Source organism: Lithobates pipiens, unplaced genomic scaffold (genome assembly GCF_037356315.1).
Source record: "Lithobates pipiens isolate NorthernLeopardFrog02 unplaced genomic scaffold, aLitPip1_a1.2 Scaffold_8, whole genome shotgun sequence".
Classification (NCBI taxonomy): domain Eukaryota; kingdom Metazoa; phylum Chordata; class Amphibia; order Anura; family Ranidae; genus Lithobates; species Lithobates pipiens.
Genome location: NW_027507903.1, coordinates 220,369,933 through 220,392,847, shown reverse-complemented (window position 1 = coordinate 220,392,847; position 22,915 = coordinate 220,369,933). Strand labels below are relative to the sequence as shown.

The 22,915-nt window shown below is 42.7% G+C and overlaps 1 protein-coding gene across 2 annotated transcripts in view; it reads right to left on the bottom strand.

The window, feature by feature from the left end:
- CNTN1 (contactin 1) overlaps positions 1–22,915 on the bottom strand; it is a 261,330-nt gene that overhangs the window by 70,577 nt on the left and 167,838 nt on the right. For both annotated transcript variants that reach the window (XM_077472309.1, XM_077472310.1), the window contains 5 exons: positions 20,537–20,633; positions 16,274–16,455; positions 8,425–8,549; positions 739–856; positions 476–626 (listed from right to left, as the gene is read on the bottom strand). In XM_077472309.1, the coding sequence (XP_077328435.1) occupies positions 476–626; positions 739–856; positions 8,425–8,549; positions 16,274–16,455; positions 20,537–20,633 (673 nt within the window). The remainder of the gene's footprint in view (positions 1–475; positions 627–738; positions 857–8,424; positions 8,550–16,273; positions 16,456–20,536; positions 20,634–22,915) is intronic.

The following is a 22,915-nucleotide window of genomic DNA, read 5'->3' as shown; positions in this document are numbered from 1 at the left end:
ATGAGAGAATTTGAGCTGGGGGGGGGGGGCAAAGATCTGTGCTAGGGGATTTCAGTAGGAGGCAGATTTGTATTGGGAGGAGGGGGAATTTATGGTTAGGTGTAAGCATGCAGATTAGTGCTTGATTTTTATTTTTTCTGTGGGGTGGGGGGTATTTTGCTGAGACATAATTCTCATACATCTGGGGGGGGGGGCACAATTTGGAAGATGACCTTGTCCCGTTACTACTCCCAACATACAGCCATACAGAATATCCAAGGATGTATGTAGCCTCTTCTGTTAACATTTGGGCTGCCTGATGTTTAGATCAAGCAGTGTGATCTTGCGATATAGGGACACCTCTATACTTCGATAAAATAATAAAATAATAGATGAAGCAAAGAGTAATGATGATATGCACAACCAATGCCCAGCTTTCAGATAAGCTTTTTGGCAAAAAAGAAATTCAATGGAGTGAGAAGTTTTCAGCACGAACCTGCTATTGTTTATGAGCAGTTCTGTTCCTTTACTCCAAGAGAATTTGGGTTTTGGAGCAGCCTTTGGTTTGCATTCTATAATGACACGACCACCTTTTGCGGCTAAAATCTTCTTTCTCATAGGATTAAATTCAAATGTTGGTGCTAAAGCTAAAGAGGAGACAAACAAACCAAAGACAGTGAAAAGTGCCCCTAATTATCTCTGCAAACTCGGCTATGAACAAGTTCAAATTTTTGTTAAAACAAAATGAGTGTCACTAACCAAGGATCTTCAGCTCAGCATTTGCTTGGATGACTCCATAGTGATTCTCTGCTATACACTGGTACATTCCAGCATGGAACATGGTTAAACCTCGGATTTTCAATTCACCTTTACCATACTGAAAAACAAAAAATGAGCCATGGTTAAAATATTCTTATTTCTAGTATAACATGACTTTAGGCAAATGCTCACAGCAGTACGCTCCCTGGTCACTTTATTAGGTACACCTTGCTAGTACCAGGTTGGACTCCCTTTTGCCTTCAGAACCACCTTAATTCCTCATGGCGTAGATTCACCAAGGTGTTGGAAACATTCCTCAGAGATTTTGGTCCATACTGAGATGATAGCATCACGCAGTTGCTGCAGATTTGTTGGCTGCACATCCATGATGGGAAGCTCCCTTTACACCACTTCCTAAAGGTGCTCTATTGGGTTGAGATCTGGTGATTGTGGAGGCCATTGGAGTGCAGTGAACTTATTGTCATGTTCAAGAAACCAGTTTGGGATAATTTGAGCTTTGTGACATGGTGCATTATGCTGCTGGAAGTAGACATCAGAAGGTGGGTACACTGTAGTCAAAGGGATGGACATCCCTTCCCTTTTTATCAGCAACAATAATCCGGTAGACCGCGGCATTTAACCAGTTGCCGACCGCCGCACGCCGATGTACGTCGGTACAATGGCACGGGCAGGCATAAGGACATACATGTACGTCCCTTGCCTCCCGCGGGTCGGGGGCCCGATCGGGCCCCCGCCCGGTGCCTGCGGCGGTCGGTATTCGTTCGGGAGCGATCCCGGACGAGGGGACGGCCATTCATTCATGGCCACCCCCTCGCGATCGCTCCCGACGAATAGAAATCCCCGGTGACATCACTTCCTCTCCTGTAATGTAAACACAGGAGAGGAAGTGATGTATTCTCTCCTCCGTGTCGGTATTTTTCGTTCCGACACGGAGGAGAGCGGATCAGTAAGTTGCACCAACACTCACACACACAGTAGAACATGCCAGGCACACTCACACCCCCCCTTTACCCCCCGATCACCCCCCCAATTACCCCTGCCCCCCAGTCACAGTGACACCAATGTCATTTTTTTTTTTTTTTTTTTTTTTTTTGCATTGGTGTCATTTGTGACTGTAATAACTGTTAGGGCAGTTAGAGTTAGCCCCCTTTAGTTCTAATGTACCCCCCTAACCCCCCCAATAAAGGTTTAACCCCGTGATCACCCCCCGTCGCCAGTGTCACTAAGGCTGGGTTCACATTGCAGCGGTTTATGAGAACGAATGTGATTTGCACCGCACTGCAGTGCAAATCACATCCGATCTCTGTGCGATTCGAGTTCAGCCATTCGCCGCACCCGCCGCACCCGCCATACCCGCCGCACCCGCCGCAAATTCGCACGGGACCCTTTTTTTGGCCCGCAGCAGAATCGGATCGCATGGGTGTTCACACCATGCGATCCGAGTTTGCAGATCGCACTGCGATATGCGAACTGATCTGGGGGTGTCAGTAACATTTCACTGACACTCCCAGCAGTTCGCATAGGGCAGTGTGAACTGCCGCCGGGAGGCATGCGATGCGGGAACCCGCCGCGGATTCGCGGCGTTTCCGCATCGCTCCAGTGTGAACCCAGCCTAATAAGCGATCATTTTTCTGATCGCCGTATTAGTGTCACAGGTGACGCTAGTTAGGCAGGTAGGTATTTAGGTTCGCCGCAGCTTTTTATAGCGCCAGGGACCCCCATATACTACCGCATAAAGCCCCCTGATTGCCCCCTAGTTAACCCTTTCACCAGTGATCACCATATAACTGTTGCAGGTGACGCTGGTTGGTTAGTTATTTTTTTATAGTTTCAGGGCACCCGCCATTTATTACCTAATAAAGGTTTAACCCCCTGATCACCCGGCGGGTGTCATTTGTGACTAATAACTGTTAGGGCAGTTAGGGTTAGCCCCCTTTAGTTCTAAGGTACCCCCCTAACCCCCCCAATAAAGGTTTAACCCCGTGATCACCCCCCGTCGCCAGTGTCACTAAGGCTGGGTTCACATTGCAGCGGTTTATGAGAACGGATGTGATTCGCACCGCACTGCAGTGCAAATCACATCCGATCTCTGTGCGATTCGAGTTCAGCCATTCACCGCACCCGCCGCACCCGCCGCAAATTCGCACGGGACCCTTTTTTTGGCCCGCAGCAGAATCGGATCGCATGGGTGTTCACACCATGCGATCCGAGTTTGCAGATCGCACTGCGATATGCGAACTGATCTGGGGGTGTCAGTAACATTTCACTGACACTCCCAGCAGTTCGCATAAGGCAGTGTGAACTGCCGCCGGGAGGCATGCGATGCGGGAACCCGCCGCGCATTCGTGGCGTTCCCGCATCGCTCCAGTGTGAACCCAGCCTAATAAGCGATCGTTTTTCTGATCGCTGTATTAGTGTCACAGGTGACGCTAGTTAGGCAGGTAGGTATTTAGGTTCGCTGCAGCTTTTTATAGCGCCAGGGACCCCCATATACTACCGCATAAAGCCCCCTAATTGCCCCCTAGTTAACCCTTTCACCAGTGATCACCATATAACTGTTACAGGTGACGCTGGTTGGTTAGTTATTTTTTTATAGTTTCAGGGCACCCGCCATTTATTACCTAGTCTCACTAGTGTACCCCTAAATTTAGGGGTGTCTACTTTCCAAAATGGGGTCATTTGGGGGGGGTTTGTGCCATCTTGGCATTTTATGGCCTTCAAAACTGTAACGCCCTTAGAAAGCCTGAAGGCGGTGCTTGGTTTTCGGGGCCCCGTACGCGGCTAGGCTCCCAAAAAGTCCCACATATGTGGTATCCCCATACTCAGGAGAAGCAGCAGAATTTATTTTGGGGTGTCATTTCACATATGCCCATGGCATGCGTGAGCAATATATCATTTAGTGACAACTTTGTGAAAAAAAAAAAAAAAAAAAAAAAGTTTGTAATTTTCCCGCAACTTGTGGCAAAATATAAAATATTCCATGGACTCAACATGCCTCTCAGCAAATAGCTTGGGGTGTCTACTTTCTAAAATGGGGTCATTTGTGGGGGTTTTGTGCCATCTTGGCATTTTATGGCCTTCAAAACTGTAATAGGTAGTGAGGAGTGAAATCAAAAAATTACGCCCTTAGAAAGCCTGAAGGCGGTGCTTGGTTTTCGGGGCCCCGTACGCGGCTAGGCTCCCAAAAAGTCCCACATATGTGGTATCCCCGTACTCAGGAGAAGCAGCAGAATTTATTTTGGGGTGTCATTTCACATATGCCCATGGCATGCATGAGCAATATATCATTTAGTGACAACTTTGTTAAAAAAAAAAAAAAAAAAAAAAAGTTTGTAATTTTCCCGCAACTTGTGGCAAAATATAAAATATTCCATGAACTCAACATGCCTCTCAGCAAATAGCTTGGGGTGTCTACTTTCTAAAATGGGGTCATTTGTGGGGGTTTTGTGCCATCTTGGCATTTTATGGCCTTCAAAACTGTAATAGGTAGTGAGAAGTGAACTCAAAAATTTACGCCCTTAGAAAGCCTGAAGGCGGTGCTTGGTTTTCGGGGCCCCGTACGCGGCTAGGCTCCCAAAAAGTCCCACATATGTGGTATCCCCATACTCAGGAGAAGCAGCAGAATTTATTTTGGGGTGTCATTTCACATACACCCATAGCATGTGTGAGCAATATATCATTTAGTTACAACTTTGTGTAAAAAAAAAAAAAAAAAATTTTTTTTGTCATTATTCAATCGCTTGAGGCAAAAAAATAAAATATTCAATGGGCTCAACATGCCTCTTATCAATTTCCTTAGGGGGTCTACTTTCCAAAATGGGGTCATTTGGGGGGGTTTTGTACTGCCCTGCCATTTTAGCACCTCAAGAAATGAGATAGGCAGTCGTAAACTAAAAGCTGCGTAAATTCCAGAAAACGTACCTTAGTTTGTAGATGTGACAACTTTTGCGCAAACCAATAAATATACAATTATTGACTTTTTTTTTACCAAAGACATGTGGCTGAATACATTTTGGCCTAAATGTATGACTAAAATTGAGTTTATTGGATTTTTCTAATAACAAAAAGTAGAAAATATCATTTTTTTTCAAAATTTGCGGTCTTTTTACGTTTATATCGCAAAAAATAAAAATCGCAGAGGCAATCAAATACCATCAAAAGAAAGCTCTATTTGTGGGAAGAAAAGGACGCAAATTTTGTTTGGGTACAACATTGCATGACCGCGCAATTACCAGTTAAAGCAGCGCAGTGCCAAAGTGTAAAAAGACCTCTGGTCATTTACCAGCAAAATGGTCCGGTCTGAAAGTGGTTAAATGATGCTCAATTGGCACTAAGGGGCCCAAAGTGTGCCAAGAAAATATTCCCATCACCATTACACCACCACATTGGCTGATTAAATATGTGCGTTACCAAGCAATTGAACAGGTGTACCTAATAAAGTGGCCGGTGAGCGTATATGGTTAGGTTAAGGGGAAATCAAACTTTTTTCTGAAAAGGGAAGAAAAATAGAACTAGATTGCAACTGCCATTTGTAGTTTAATTTGGATGCTAGATATAACACTTTACAGCAGATGCAAACCAATAATTTAATAACTGCAAACAATGCTGGTTTGATTTCTCCCCAGAAAATATTTATTTGACCACATATAATGGTGACTGCGCAATTTCAGAATACGTGTTTAAAATATTGAACACAAGGCTCATCAGGTTCATTTTCAGTATATGAGGTATAACAACATGGTACTGAAGTTCTTTTAATAGTTACCTATACATAAAAATTGACTCATCGGCTAATATAATTTAACATGGATTCTTAAAGCGGAGCTCCAACCTAAAGTGGAGCTTCCGCTCATTGGAACCCCCCCTCCAGCGCCACAATTGGCACCTTTCAGGGGGAGGGGGGTGCAGATACCTGTATAGTACAGGTATTTGCACCCACTTCCGGCATAGATATCCTCAGAATCTGCGGATACTTACGCCACTTCCTGCGTGTCCCCCGCTGTCTGCTGGGAAAAACACACGGATCCCAGAGACAGCGGGGACCATCCTTATTGCGCAGCGCGACTCGCACATGCGCAGTAGGGAACCGGGAAGTGAAGCCGCAAGGCTCCACTTCCTGATTCCCATACCCAAGATGGCGGCGGCAGCACCTGAGAGCCAATCGAGAGATCGGCTTCGGGTGCCAACATCACGGGCGCGCTGGGCGGGTAAGTGTCCTTATTTTAAAAGTCAGCAGCTGCAGTATTTCTAGCTGCTGACTTTTAAAAAAACGGCGGAACTCCCGCTTTAAAGTAACCTTGATATGGGAGATACATGGTGGGTGCCATTGCTGATCTCTTTCTGAGTAAATCACTGATTCAAAACAAGTTATGCAGGTAAGAAAATCAGGAAAAAATATATGTCATGTATAAAGAGTTTTGTAAGAGATCTATATTTGCATGCTTGATTCAGGTACTGAAGCAGAGTTAGCAAGAAAGCTAGGCAACCAGTAATATTTAGAAGGACAAGCCAGAATTGGAATCTATGCTTCTCTTGCTAACTTGTTTATTATTTATTTATTCAGGTACTTACATAGCTCTGGCAATTTATGCAGCACTTTGCACATATATATTGTACATCCACATCAGTTACTTTCCTCAGGGAGCTTACAATCTAAGGTCTCTAACTCACATTCATACATACACATATTAGGGCCAGTTTAGACAGAAGCCAATTAACCTACCAGCATATCTTTGGAGTGTGGGAGGAAACTGGAGTACCCAGAGGAAACCCACATAGGAACAGGGAGAACATGCAAACTCCAGACAGGCAGTGCCATGGTTGGGATTCAAACTGATGACCACAGTGCTGCTAGGAAGAAGTGCTAACCACTTAGCCGTGCTGCCCACTAGTGGTCCTCAATGGAGTACAAGTGCGATAATCACCGCATTCATAGTCCATTAACACTTTCCTGTACCTCAGTAGGGGCAGGGAGCTGGAGGAAGATTCTGACATTGCACCCATTATACACTGATGCCGGATTCAATACTTTGCAGACTTCTGTGAAAAACAAATGAATGTAAAAATATGTGCATTACGTATTTTTTTTTTTTTAAGTGGACTTAGCCTTTAAATCTTTTTATTAAGTCAAACAATTTACTTGTTCATCATGTCAAAAATTCAGCTGCCCTGTGTTTTGTGCAAACTTCCTGTGTGAACTTCCAGTTTTTGGACTGCTGAACAATGTTATAAAGATAAGGGGGTTACAAATTCAGTAGTTTAACAACAACCACAAGAGGAAGTTGGTGGCTGAATGCATTTCGGCACAGTCGTGGCATCTCTCAACCGGTCATTGATTTATACATTCATGACAATAATGTGAAATAATTGTTCAATATATTGAGTGTGAGACAAAAAGCAGCACCACAAATGTGACATATTTTCACAATATAGCAAAGGACAAAAAATGTGTTGGGCTAAAAACAAGTGATAGCTCAAAAAATATATTAAAATATAAAACAGTCCAAAAATGTCAGTCTCTCGGATGGACCATAATAATCATATATCTAACTCCGTGATTCAACTGTAGATAGGAATAGATCCAAATCCTTCCACCAGGTAAGTATGCCACCACCACAATAAATTGGACTCTTATCAGAGAGCCTGGACCCTTTATTATGAAGGGCCAAAACAGGCTTGATGTAATAATCCCAGTAGAAATCATCGACAGGGGATGTGAGAAGGAACCACAACAGGAACAGTTCCAAATTATCCAAAGGACTCCACTCACACAGTGACCATATAGCCAGGAAAGAGGACAACGACCATTGCTGTCCTCTGTCCTCACTCAGGCTGCAGAGGTGAAAGTGAGGCTTGAACCGCATGGTTCCTTATTTAGTGTAATGGCAGGAAATGACACTCATGCCCCAGAAGAAGTCCTTTAGTTGACAAAACCGGTTGAGCTGCGCTGCATGTTCCTGCTATCGCGTATTCCTTTGCATGTCTGGATGTCCTTCGGCGGCCGCCTTTCTTACATTATTCAATGCTGGTTTTAACTTGGATACTTGTAAGTGCAATACTTTTAATAATATTCCATCCCTGAGAGGTTTTACACTTTCTAGCGTTTATGTTTTGTTTGGATCTGGCTATATGGTCACTGTGTGGGTGGAGTCCTTTGGATATTTTGGAACTGTTCCTGACGTGGTTCCTTCACACATCCCCTGTCGGTGATTTCTACTGGGATTATTACATCAAGCCTGTTTGACCCTTCATAATAAAGGGTCCAGGCTCTCTGACAAGAGTCCAATTTATTGTGGTGGTAGCATACACAGCTGGTAGAGGGATATGGATCCATTCTTATCTACAGTTGAATCAAGGAGTTTGATATTTGATTATTATGGTCCATCCGAGAGACTGACATTTTTGGACTGTTTTATATTTTAATATTTTTTTTGTTGATCACTTATTTTTAGCGCAGCAATTTTTTTGTCCATTGATTCAGACAGGCTGCTGGCCCCAGCTACACAAAAACACCTGCAACTTCTGGTTGCAAAAATATGCTCCTTCCTGACCGTGTATGGCTCTCTGCGCCATATAATAAGTGGTCTCTTTTAACACATATATAAAATTATGTTATGTAGTAATTATCATACCAGTTTTTCGGATAAATCTGAATAAAGTGCTTACCGAGTCCCCATTTTTCAACCATCTAATGGTGGGAGTTGGCTTGCCCTTGGCAATACAGGGCCAATGCAGGTCACTACCTATATCTCTTTCTGTATCATTTATATGTTCCACCCACTCTGGTGCAGCTGAAAGGCAAAATTAAAAAAAAATGTATTTATGTTTCGCAAATACAGAGATTTACCAAATGTAATACAAATGCATAAGCATGAACTCATCACATCAATTGCTTTTCTTTTCTTTTCAGTTTCACTTTCCATGTACATGTAAACCCAATCACTAAAACCTTATATGACCTTTTAACATGTTAATGTCATTTTAAAAGTCATCTTTATTATTTTCAAATATGCAGCTTTCCTTAAAGCGGGACTGTACTGCGGAAAAAAAATATTAAAAGCCAGCAGCTACAAATACTGCAGCTGCTGACTTTTAATAAATTGACATTCACCTGTCCCGGGGTCCAGCAATGCCGAGGCCGATCGATCGCTCGGCTCTCGGCTGCTGCCGCCACCATTCTAGGTGAGGGAATCAGGAAGTGAAGCGAAGCGGCTTCACTTCCCGGTTCCCTACTGCGCATGCGTGAGTCGCGCAGCACAATAGGAATTGTCCGCGCTGTCTCTGGGACCCGTGTGTGTCCCAGCAGACAGTGCGCAGGGACAGGAAGAGGCATAGACTCCCACGTGAGTCTATGCCCGGAAGTGGGTGTAAATACCTGTCTTTGACAGGTATCTGCACCCCCCTCCCCCCTGAAAGGTGCCAATTGTGACACCGGAGGGGGGGAGGGTTCTGATCAGCGGAAGTTCCACTTTAGGGTGGAACCCCGCTTTAAGCCAATAGTGATTGGTAGGAAACTTCCTGTTCTAGAGTAACAACTGCTTCCCAGCTGTGCTCTTGAGTTGTCACCCTGTCACACCGGCTTCCAATGGTGGCTGTTTTAACATGTTTTACACAAGGCATAGTGCACTGTTGTCAAGAAAAGCTGCCCTTAGAAATGCCATGTATATAGATGGAAAACAAAAAGACTACAGGTGATCAGAAGCACTAAGATGCAACAAAAGATTAAAAATGCACGATACTACTTTAAGAGAATTTATTGTTAGCTAATGTTCAACTTTAATGTGGAATTACCCAGGGTAACATAAAATTGTACTCCTGTTAATTATTGCGGTAAAATGCATTGACAATTCCTCTACACCAGGGGTCTGCAAACTATGGCCCAAAGGCCACATCTGGCCCGCTATTCGTTTTTTTTCTGGTCCCCAGCTAATTTTTCTCTATTTGCACAATAAATTTTGAGGGTGCAGGCGGGCTGGCCAGCACCATAACAACCAATGGTGCAGTGACCAAGACACAAAATGTGTTGCTTTGGTGCTGGAGGCTAGCACTACTACACCATGGAAACACAATCTAGGGTAGGTTGCATTCAGTTTCCCCTCAGCATTTAGAGGAGGACCAGCTCTACATCCCATCCTCTGTCCAAATCTGCTCCACCTCCCACCCTAAGTCATGCTGCCACTGTGCTGAAGATGTCTCCAATGTGAAGGGGGTACTTAGATGTGATGGGGGAATTCTGATGTGAAAAGATCGATTCTCATGTAAAGGAGAATATTCTGATGTGATGAGGGCTTCTAGTGTGAAAAGAGGAGCTGGGATGTACAAGGAGGGCTCTGATGTGAAGGTGTGGCTTTGAAGTGGAGAGGGGCTCTGATGTGATGGAGGGCTTTTGACGTGATGGAAGGCTTCTGATGTGATGGAGGGCTTGTGACGTGATGGAGGGCTTGTGACGTGATGGAAGGCTTCTGACGTGATGGAGGGCTTCTGACGTGATGGAAGGCTTCTGATGTGATGGAAGGCTTCTGATGTGATGGAGGGCTTCTGACGTGATGGAAGGCTTCTGATGTGATGGAGGGCTTCTGACGTGATGGAAGGCTTCTGATGTGATGGAGGGCTTCTGACGTGATGGAGGGCTTCTGATGTGATGGAGGGCTTCTGACGTGATGGAAGGCTTCTGATGTGATGGAGGGCTTCTGACGTGATGGAAGACTTCTGATGTGATGGAGGGCTTCTGACGTGATGGAAGGCTTCTGATGTGATGGAGGGCTTCTGACGTGATTGAAGGCTTCTGATGTGGCTGATGTAGATACAGATTTTTGGCCCAGAAAATCTGTGCTTTGTGATTTGACCGTTGTACTAACATTTTGGAGACCTCTGTTCTACACACATAGTTTACTTCACTGATACCTAGAGCTGGAGCTTCAAAGTTAACCTGCTAAGCCACCTGGTAAAAATACCTGGTAACTCAATACCAATACTTTTAAATTGCAGTAGGGTACGCAGAGAATCTTGCTTATAAGAGAGATGGCTCATAAGCAGCAGCCCAACGTAAATTTATCCCAGAAAATCCCTTTTAAATGTCATTAGGAAATGCTCTTAAGTAGGGATGTAATTCTACTACGTAGCCTATGATCGCATGTGCAGCACAATCTGCTTTGCTTTACATATGGATCATCTAGCAAGTGTACTACATGCCTTCAGTTAGTATGGAGATTTTTGCATTACAACTAAAAAGTGTTTGTCTCAAGGAATGATCATAAAAACAGTGTTAAAATGCAGAACTAATAGGTAAAATCCACACTGGAGAGATAGCAGTAATAGGCCTGGCACTTTGATTTTAAGGAAAAAACTTTTTTCTTAGGTTTGAATTGAGTAAGAAGGGGGTTTGAACCACTGTCAGGTTTTTCTTGCTGTCTGGATCCCTAATAATGAAATTTTCTTCATCGAATTGCCATGATCACCAATGTCACTAGGAGAGTAAGGTTAAATCCAAAATATAGAAATGAGGAATAGAGGGAAAATAGAATGCAATATCACCAGCACACCATCTTAAAAATGCAGACACGACATTTATTCATCACCTAATACCAGCAACATTTCAAGGTCACTAAGGATCTCTTCCTCTGCCAGTATGACAATAAACAAATAACAGACACAATGTTTCAATTTGATTATAACAGCAAAAAAGAAATCCCACATCCACAGAAATGCCATAGACAACCAATTGTTTGCAAATACAGAAAATATAACATGTGTCTAATCAGTGCCATATACATAAAACAAATAGGAAAAGGGTTCCTAACAAGTCTTTTCAAAAACCGCCAGTTTTGTGAATTGGCTGCAATAATCAAAATAGAACCTATATGCATCCTGATAACCATAGGGACCCCCCTGTCAAATCAATGGTTCAATCACAAAATAGGGGGACACTCAGGACATCCTGTGTCCTGTAATTTTAAGGTGATGTACTGGGGATATCACATTCCTTGGATGTCTGTTATTGTGCCATCAGTCACTGCACATCAGCATCTAATAAATTACACGGTCTGTTGCTGCATGGAGTGCACTGGATTCTTTGTGTTTTTATTGGGACAATTGATCCCATGAAAACTGTCTAAGGGTCCATTCACATGGGTGGTGCATGCGACGGATTCTGCTTTGCTCAGCGGGAGATTGCTCCACTGATCCCCGCTGAGAAGGCGGATGACAGGTCCATTTCCACTCACTGTGCAGAGACGGACCTGTCAGAGCCCCGGTCTCCTCTATGGGGAGATCAGATGAAAACGGACCGCCTGTCCTTTTTTACCCAATCCCATACATCTGTCAGACGGATGGAAAATAGGGTTAGCATCCATCTGGATATCATAGACAGAATTGGATAGAGGCAGTATCAGCGGACATGTCACCACTAACATTCGACACTCCATAGGAGTGAGTGGAGGGTCCAATCAGGTCTGCTTGAAAAACTGACAGGCGGACCTGATCAGAAAGCCAGTGTGAAAGGGGCCTAAGAGGACAGTAAAATATATGCACTTTCTGTTGAGTCTACAAGACAGGAAGTGAAGGGAAATTCCCATAATAAGACACAGATGACAATAAAAATCGTGCTTTATATAACAATTCAAATATAGAGCAGCACACTTCAGATTTGTCTACAAAACCACCATAAATCTACAATACTAGTAACACTTATGCCGCGTACACACGATCGAATTGTCCGGCGGAATTGATCCAGAAAACAATCCGCTGGACTTTATAACAAACGGATTTGGCCATACACGGACACTCCCAAAGTCCGGCAATTTCTTAACACGATGACGTACAGCATGTACGACGGGACTAGAAAAAGGAAGTTCAATAGCCAGTAGCCAAAAGCTTCCTTCTCGTACTTGCTTCAGAGCATGCGTAATTTTGAGTCAAAACTACTTTCTAAGTCCGCCGGACTTTACAATGAAAAAGTCCGCTGGAGCCCACACACGATCGAATTGTCCGGCGTACTGTGGTCCAATTCGATCGTGTGTACGCGGCATAATTGCCACTTTGAACAGGGTTTTAAAAATATGTGGATGCACTACACAAACCCATTTCCATAAACCTCCAAGAGAAAAGTTCTTCAGATCCACCTAATAGCGAGCAGTTCCTCCACCAGACACCACACTAAGCAGCTTACCAATGGTTGAGACTTCAGGGTAATGAGAGTTAAGATTAAGCCGGTATGCAGCTATGGCCAGGCAGATGATTAAATCCAAACTTTCATGAATAAACCTTCTCATTATTTAGGGTCATACAAATTGTTGTTTCTCATCAGCTTAACCCTCACAACACAACCTCACAATACAACACAAAATAAGTTTGGGGGGATGTCGGATTGCATGGAGGCCTAAAGGCGTCAAATGTTTCTGCATCATATGTTTCTTCTTCGGCGAGTGTTCACTATTCGTTTTAGACTCCTTTGCACTAAAAATTGTGTGATTTGTATTGCAACTTTATTGTGCGACTTGATGCGACTTTGATGTGATTGTGATGCGACTTTGGATAAGTGCCACTTAAGCATTACGGAAACATTTCCTTGTTAATTCCAAATTTTCAGAAAAATTGGAATTAGAATCAGAATTAGAAAAATTGAATGACCAATTCAAATTCCGTGTGAAGAATATCAGGTTGTTAAGGAGCGGGCCGGGAAGCCGGCTGCAACGTCCTTAACAATCGATGACTCATCAGCTGTCAGAGAGTTTCTGAAATGCAAACAAAAGAATGCCAGCAATGAGAAAAGAAATGAAACATAAAACACCCTTCGGGTCTGGTTTGGATTTTAAAGGGAACCCCACGCCAAAGTGTAAAAAAAGAAACAGCGTGGAGTCCCCCCTAGAATCCATACCGGACCTTTATCTGAGCATGCAGCCTGGCATTTCAGGAAAGGGAGGGGAAGGCCAAGGGTTGTGGGGAAGAGGCCCTTTGGAGCCCCCCTGCTCCAAAGCACACACCCCATGTTAAGGTGTGGGTATGTGGCTTTATATGGTTTAGGAGAGAAGGGGGTGCTCGCTTGTCCACCCACTTTACTGGCCTGCTGGGCTGTATGCTTGGATAAGGGTCTGGTATGGATTTTTTTTGCTTATAGCAGTGAATTACATTGCTATAAACAAGCATTTTACTGAATTAAACTGAATCATTGTTAGTTTTGTTGTGATTATCTGTGATTGGTTAAAGCTAATCACATGGTACAGATGGACTGTGATTGGCCCTGTCTGTACCATGTGATCAAATTGACCAATCACAGCTAGCAACACAAATGTACACAATGGGTAGCATGAAAGGAAGCCATCCATTGTGTACAACTGTCATGTGCTGTGATTTGTCATATGGTACTGGCAACGAACTATAGGCTTTTCTGTCAGTAGAGAAGGTGGTGACCCTGTGTTTCTCCAAAGCAGGAGCATGGATCTCTGCCTTCTCACAGTACACGCACCTCCCCCAGTTATTAAGCACATTTTAGGCACACATTTAACCCTTTGATTACCCCTGATGTTAACCCCTTCCAGGCCAGTGTCATTAGTACAGTGACAGTGCATATTTTTAGCACTGATCACTGTAATAATATCACTGGTCCCCAAAAAAGTGTCACCTAGTGTCCCTTTTGTCTGCTGCAATATCGCATGTAGTCGCCAATCGCCGCCATTACTAGTAAAAAAATAAATAAATAAAAATTCCATAAAAATATCCCATAGCTTTTAGACGCTATAACTTTTGCGCAAACCAATCAATATACACATTATGATTTTTTTACCAAAAATATGTAGCAGAATATATATAATGGCCTATGTTATATCTCTGGATAACAATGGGAAACCACATTGGTTGAGCTGTGAAGGGGGGGGGGGAGGGATTAGGGTGAGGAAGTGTTTGTTTAGTCAGGTTAATATGTAAATGTAATGTACCTTTTTGGGCTCTGTGTGGCCGTTGAGGTGGGCCGGTGTTGTGCTGGCACATTTTGGATGTTATATTTTATGCATAAAACCTTAATAAAAATAATTTTCCAAAAAAAAAAATACTAATTGGCCTAAATTGATGAAGAAATTTGATTTTGTACATATTGTATTGGATATGTTTTAGAGCAGAAAGTAAAAAAATATTGTTTATAGCACAAAAAATATAAAAACTGCAGAGGTTATCAAATACCACCATGAGAAAGCTCTATTTGTGGGGGAAAAAGGATGTAAATTGTATTTGGGTACAGCGCTGCACGACTGCGCAATTTTCAGTTAAACTAACACAGTGCCGTATCTACCAGGTTAGATTAATTGCACCCTGCATGCATAGGATGTCCTCATTCATTTAACCCAGAAGACTGAGGACATTTAATTGCAGAAAATAATCATTGTTGAGGACAGTGCCAGATGGCATGTGACCATAGCAGCAAGAGCGGGATTTATATTTTCAAAGGTCCTGGAGGACCATTTAACCACTTCAGCCCCGGAAGGATTTGCCACCTTCCTGACCAGGCCATTTTTTGCACTATGGCACTGTGTCCCTTTAACTGCGCAGTCCTGTGACACTGTCCCCAAAAAAAATTTGACGTCCTTTTTTTCCCACAAATAGAGCTTTGTTTTGGTGGTATTTGACCACCTCTGCAGTTTTTATTTTTTGCGCTATAAACCAAAAATAAAAGACAATTTTGAAAAAAAACAATATTTTTAACTTTTTGCTATAATAAATATCCCCAAATTTTTAAAAAAAAATGTCTTCATCAGCTTAGGCCAATATGTATTCTTCTACATATTTTTGGTAAAAAAAAATCAGCTTGCCTAAAAGTTATAACATCTACAAAATAGGTGATATATTTATGGCATTTTTATTATTTATTTTTTTACTTCTAATGGAGGTGATCTGAGATTTTTAGCGGGACTGCGACATTGTGGCAGACAGATCGGACACTTTTGACCTTTTTTTGGGACCATTGATATTTATATAGCGATCAGTGCTAAAAATAGCCACTGATTACTGTATAAATGTCACTGGCAGGGAAGGGGTTGACACTAGGGGGTGATCAAGGGGTTAAGTGCGTCCTAGGGAGGTGTTTCTAACTTTGGGGGGGATGGGACTGACTGGGAGTAGAGAGAGATTGCGGTTCCTGATTACTAGGAACAGCAGATCTCTCTCTACTTCCGACAGAATGGGGATCTCTCTGTTTACACTGACTGATCCCCGTTCTGTCTCTCTCAGGAGCGATCGCGGGTGGCCGGTGGACATTGTGAATGCTGGCAAGGCGCATCGGCTCCAGCGTCGCACCACAGGCACGGGCCCCCTATAGCTCTTAAAGCAGCCGATGTACACCTACGGCCATTCGCCCAGGAGAGCCAACCTGCTGCAGTAGAAGTGCAAAGTTGGGTTCATGCTATTCAATAATTCCCACAAGGATACACATTATTTTGCACTTGCCAACAACACTGCTCATTACTCCTATCTGTTTTTGTGAAATAGTTTTCAGAAAAATATTAGGGAAAGGGTACCAATTTCTTACCTTGTACATGAACATACGCCCGGTTTGTATCTTTCCCCTTAATGTTCTCAGCCTCACACTCATATGTCCCTTCATCTTCTGGCTGTATGTTAAAAATTTTAAGCACAGCTCCTGATTGACTAATTTCAGCCGTGGCAGGCATTGCTTCATTCAGTTTACGCCATCTGATTACAGGTACAGGGCTAAAAGTGGGAAGGCAACATATATCAGAGTTTGAGGGAAAACAAATGTATCCCTTTTAATACAATTACATCTCCCATAGACTTCGTAACAGCAACTTACCCACATCTACCATGAACTAAAAAAGTTGTTTATTTATCAAAAGCATATTAAGGTAAATATGGTGATAGCAAAATTATACAAGAGGAATTTTGATTTACCTGTTAATTCCATATCTTGGCGTACAGTAGAGGACACAGGCAACTTATTCATACACCATGGGTTATAGGCTCATTCCTTCAGGTGATTGAACAGTGGCAAGCTATTGACGACATGGCCCCACCCATGGTGCCTCCCCTATAACCCAACCTCAGTTTTGTAGCAAGCAGTAAAGAGTTACAAGGAGAATTTAAGGAGCGTGCCCTTTCTCCTGTACTATACTCCAAGATATGGAATTTACAGGTAATTTAAAATTCCTTATATCTTAATCATACAGTACAGGACACAGGCAACGCATTGACACAACAAAAGACGTCCTAAAACAATGAATAAAAGGACAGGCAACAACTAGGCAACGGAGCTCTGCAGGCCCAACAGGGATAAAAATTTACCCAAGGCTCAGAGTGGTGCTGCAAGAACCTTGCAGATGAAATCTGCACCATCAAAAGACAAAACATGGACCTGGTAACTTAAACGTAGGAACAGAAGACCAGGTAACAGCTGGTAAAACCTGTGATTGAGAAGTATCTAGAATTGGATCAAGTTACTGAGGGAGAATGAAGAGCTGTAGAACAAATATTTGAAGCTTACCACCTAGTCAAAGGCAGCTGAATTGACCTTTGGACATTTTCCATCAGGCCTGAAAACAATGTTTCTTGCAGGAGAGCACAATATAGACCAGGGGAAGGCAACCTTAGCGAGTTGGAGCTCTACCTGAACAACATAAAAATGATCAAAGATCACCAGTTTTCGGTGCCCTTTTTTTGTTAAAGTTAGAAGTTCAGGCAAAACCTACCCAACTAATGATAAGCCTGCTCTCTGCCACATTCTAAACCTAAACGATCTAACCCTGTAAGTCGGTATACTTATCTAGAAGCCGATCCTGTCCTGTCCCAGCATCAGCTGTCAGCGGTGACTTCAGTGTGGAGGCAGGTGCAAGAGAGGCAGCTGACAACGGAAGCCCATAGAAAGTCTATGCCTTTGGAATCCTGACTGTCTTAGGACAATTTTTGGGCAATTAAACACAAGGGGGTCGTGAAGAGGTAGAATTTTGGAGTCTATTTTGTAATGTTGGTAAACCACAAACTGTACTTGTAGGGCTGGGATGTCCGAAAGTAGTAAGATATCTACTGTAGCAGTCCAAAGAATGAGGGCACCCTTTCATTGTAAATAGGGCTTTGAAAAGGGCCTGGCAGACTTTTTGGCCCAGGTCTTGTGCTGGGATGAAGGGCTGGACTTAGGCTTTGAAGCTGAAGGTGTTTTGCATTAGAGGAAGTAAAAGCACCTAAAGAGGAGGGTTTTGTTACCTTTCTCTGAGTAAACAAATCTTTCTACCTGTAACTTCTTTAATGAATTGGTAAAATGCCTCACCAAACAGGCATCTTTCTTGAAAAGGCATATGTGTGAGGTGTCTTTCGCAGAAAGATTCAGCTGCCCAAGCCTTTAGCCATAGAATCCTGTGCATATGAACAGAGATAAGAGGCATTCTGGATATTTGTCTCATGATGCGTTCCAGGCTATCTACACAAAAACAAAAGAGCAAATGTAAGAAACTGCAAATGCTCTACAACCGCATTATCCTGAAAGGTAGGGTCATGTTGGCTGCTCATTGTCCTGGTCCAATTAGCTGCAATTTGACATTCTGAAATATCAGCCAGAGTTGGTTGCAGGGCTGGATCTGCCAGGTTAAAGAGAGTTTTCAGAGTGTTCAGAGTGTCTCAATTTTCCTGTCCATAGCACCTTTAAAAGATGAAACATCTTCAACAGGTACAGTGAGATGTTTGTTTAGCACAGAGGTTGCAGGGTCACCTACAAGGAAAAAACATTTCTTTGTAAACTCTCTCAACTTGATAGAGTTTTTCAAAGATTTGGCAAGATGGGAAATACCAAGGCTTTTGCATACAGAGGCAACAAGCTTTACAACATTAGCTAGCATTTTGCTGGAAGCTCCCTCTTCAATATCGTAACAGTGAGAGAAATCTTCTGCAGCGTCTTCCAACACCTCTATGTCCTCTCTAATTTAATGTCATCTAGGAACGGCATACCAGTGCCCAAATTTAGTTGAGAAATGGGAATAGGTGAAGTGACAGGGCTTTTTTGAGCTTTGGACACGGATGGTGTGTTTGAAATAGAACTAAAACCAGATGCTGTGGCTGGTGTGAAGACCAGTTCTCGCTCCAATGAAAGGGAAGCATCATCACTCTGAGGGTGCGTTTTGAGTGGGCCTTCGACAGGGTGAATGTTCATCTGCTGTTTAGGCCCCATTCGCATGTGGCAGATTCCATTTTGATCAGCAGGGGATCAGCTCACAGATTCTGATGATCTGAGCAAAGTGGGAAGATGATATATCCGTGTTCACTCAGTTTCTACAGAGTGGACACGGACAGAGCCTGCTCCTTTCAACTACCCTCTGATCCAAACCACATAAACGGAAGAGGATGCATCCCCCCTACCTGGAGGTAGGCAAGTCCAAATATACCCGCCTGTCCATAGGAATGCATGAACCTTACAATCAGGTCTGCCTGAAAAACTGACAGGCCGACCTGATTGGATCACATGTGCAATAGGGGAGTTACAGTTATCTTCTATTACGCCTGGTCTCCACCAAAGATGTGTAAGTGGTAACCCAGATGTAGACCATCTTGCAGTGGATCCTTGTAATGAAAGGGTGCAAAGAAGCACCTGAGTACTTTTTAAAGACTCTATGCGCAAGTGATGGTAAAGTGTGCGACCAACGGTGTGATGTAACTCCTGGTCATCTATCTGAGACTGAGCTCTGAATGAATGAACTTTACCTCCAAGTTTAAAAAGTTTACACCATGAAGTGAATACTTTCCAAACAAAGCCCCATTTGACATAGTAACAGTCAAATATACAAGGTGACCCTGTCTTACCTGTTCACAACACTGGACTGTATCTACATTCCAGGCTTCACCCGTCATGGTGGCCATACTCCCAAAGGGGTCTGCATGGGCTGGGTTCCCTCGTGATGAACCTTGGCCTTCGACCTGTATAGCACCTTGTGGCTAACTCAGTGTATTTTACCAAGTGTCAAGGTGAGTGTCTCATTCAGGACCAGTGCCCAAATTAACATTACAGGCTGCCCCCACATCGTGGGGTCCAGGTACAGCTCCCACGGTTTTACAGAGGTTGCACTGATCCGGATACACTGTTTCTGTAGACAGTGAGGTTGATTGAAGAAATCTTTAGAAAATAATAAAAGAAAATAATACAGTAGTGAAGCTGGTTTCTCCAGGAAGCAAAAAAACTCCATAATAAAATAATGAGCACTCAAGGAGTGGGGTTGGGTTATTGAGGAGGAGCCACAGGGCAGGTGGCATGTCCTCAAAACATTGTCAGTGTCCAATTGCCTAAAGGTAGGATGAATACGTTGAAAGTGACCTGTACTGTAAGGTCATTGCAAAGATGGGTTATTGCAGAGATATAACAAAAAAAAATTGTCTTTAGAAATAACAAATTTTGTTACAAAAGTATACTACTTGGAAATCTTTGTAAAGTGACAAAATGTGTTTCTACTTCTGGATAGAGTGGGGATGGATCTTAGCACAATCTTAACATCAATAATAAAAACTCAGCTGTTCTAACCCTTCCACATTAGTAAACTTTCTGCTGTTTTTGTTACCGATTCCTTTCACTTCCTGTACTGGTGACAACACAGAAGAGTATGTAAGCCTCTCAAGTGGAAGCACAGAAAGGAACTGAAACCCGAGGATTTAGAGTTCCAATTTAAATCAACCACTCAGCTATAAATATGTTTTTTTCCATAAAACTAGTAATTTTCTTTTCTACTGCTACACTGGTACGTCAATAGAGATTTGTCTTTTTTCAGCATTTATAAATTCATTGTGCTAATATAGTACTTACTTTCCCAAAGCAAAGCACTCCAGTGTCACATTTTGTTCCTTCAGAGCATAAATATCTGAGAATCCAATTTGAATATCTGCAGCATAGCGTTTTGCAGCTACAATACAAACACAAGAAATAGCATCTGACAACAACAACAAAATTCAGCCATTACAGCTAAAAAGCACCACCTTTGCAAAATAAACAAGGTATTAATCGCCAGTAAAGATCATCTACTTTAATATACTTTGGGTCTGTTTTCTGAAAAGTGGGATTTTAGGCTTTGGGATATAATATATACATATATATTTACAGTGGGGACGGAAAGTATTCAGACCCCCTTAAATTTTTCACTAATTGTTATATTGCAGCCATTTGCTAAAATCATTTAAGTTCATTTTTTTCCTCATTAATGTACACACAGCATCCCATATTGACAGAAAAACACAGAATTGTTGGCATTTTTGCAGATTTATTAAAAAAGAAAAAATGTAAATATCACATGGTCCTAAGTATTCAGACCTTTTGCTGTGGCACTCATATATTTAACTCAGGTGCTGACAATTTCTTCTGATCATCCTTGAGATGGTTCTACACCTTCATTTGAGTCCAGTTGTGCTTGATTATACTGGACTTGATTAGGAAAGCCACACACCTGTCTATGTAAGACCTTACAGCTCACAGTGCATGCCAGAGCAAATGAGAATTATGAGGTCAAAGGAACTGCCTTAAGAGCTCAGAGACAGAATTGTGGCAAGGCACAGATCTGGCCAAGGTTACAAACAAAATCTGCTGCACTTAAGGTTCCTAAGAGCACAGTGGTCTCCATAATCCTTAAATGGAAGATCTTTGGGATGACCAGAACCCTTCCTAGAGCTGGCCATCCGGCCAAACTGAGCTATCGGGGGAGAAGAGCCTTGGTGAGAGAGGTAAAGAAGAACCCAAAGATCACTGTGGCTTAGCACCAGAGATGCAGTTGGGAGATGGGAGAAAGTTGTAGAAAGTCAACCATCACTGCAGCCCTCCACCAGTTGGGGCTTTATGGCAGAGTGGCCCAACGGAAGCCTCTCCTCAGTGCAAGACACATGAAAGCCCACATGGAGTTTGCTAAAAAAAAAAACACCTGAAGGACTCCAAGATGGTGAGAAATAAGATTCTCTGGTCTGATGAGACCAAGATAGAACTTTTTAGCCTTAATTCTAAGTGGTCTGTGTGGAGAGAACCAGGCACTGTTCATCGCCTGTCCAATACAGTCCCAACAATGAAGCATGGTGGTGGCAGCATCATGCTGTGGGGGTGTTTTTCAGTTGCAGGGACAGGGTGACTGGTTGCAATTGAGGGAAAGATGAATGCGGCCAAGTACAGGGATATCCTGGACGAAAACCTTCTCCAGAGTGCTCAGAACCTCAGTCTGGGCTGAAGGTTTACCTTCCAACAAGACAATGACCCTAAGCACACAGCTAAAATAACAAAGTAGTGGCTTCACAACAACTCAGTGACTGTTCTTGAATGGCCCAGCCAGAGCCCTGACTTAAACCCAATTGAGCATCTCTGAAGAGACCTAAAAATGGCTGTCCACCAACGTTTACCATCCAACCTGACAGAACTGGAGAGCATCTGCAAGGAGGAATGGCAGAGGATCCCCAAATCCAGGTGTGAAAACTTGTTGCATCTTTCCTAAAAAGACTCATGGCTGTATTAGATCAAAAGGGTGCTTCTACTAAATACTGAGAAAAGGGTCTGAATACTTAGGACCATGTGATATTTCAGTTTTTCTTTTTAATAAATCTGCAAAAATAAATTAAAATAAAAACAATTCTGTGTTTTTGTGTCAATATGGGGTGCGGTGTGTACATTAATGAGGAAAAAAAATGAACTTAAATGATTTTACCAAATGGCTGCAATATAACAAAGAGTGAAACATTTAAGGGGCTCTGAATACTGAATCCGCCCCCACTGTAGATCTATATGTTGCTATGCAAAAGTTTTAGGGAGGAGTAACGAAATGCTGTTAAGTAAGAATGCTTTCAAAAATATATATTTCAATTGTTCATATTTACCAATTTACAAAATGCAAAGTGAGCGAACAGGAAAAAAAATCTAAATTAAATGAAATCAATATTTGGTGTGGCTACCTTTTGGCTTCAAACCAGCATAAATTCTTATATTTGCACACCTGCACAAAGTCAGGTATTTAGAGTCAGGTGTATGATTAGAGTCAGGTGTATGATTAACGAATTATACTAAGCAGGTGCTAATGAACATCAATTTCATACACAGTCATTAACTGAAACAGAAACAGCTGTGTAGGAGGCTTAAAACTGGGTGAGGAACAGCCAAACTCTGCTACTAATTTTATTTCCATGTCACAAGTCACACACCATGTGTAAAAAACCATTG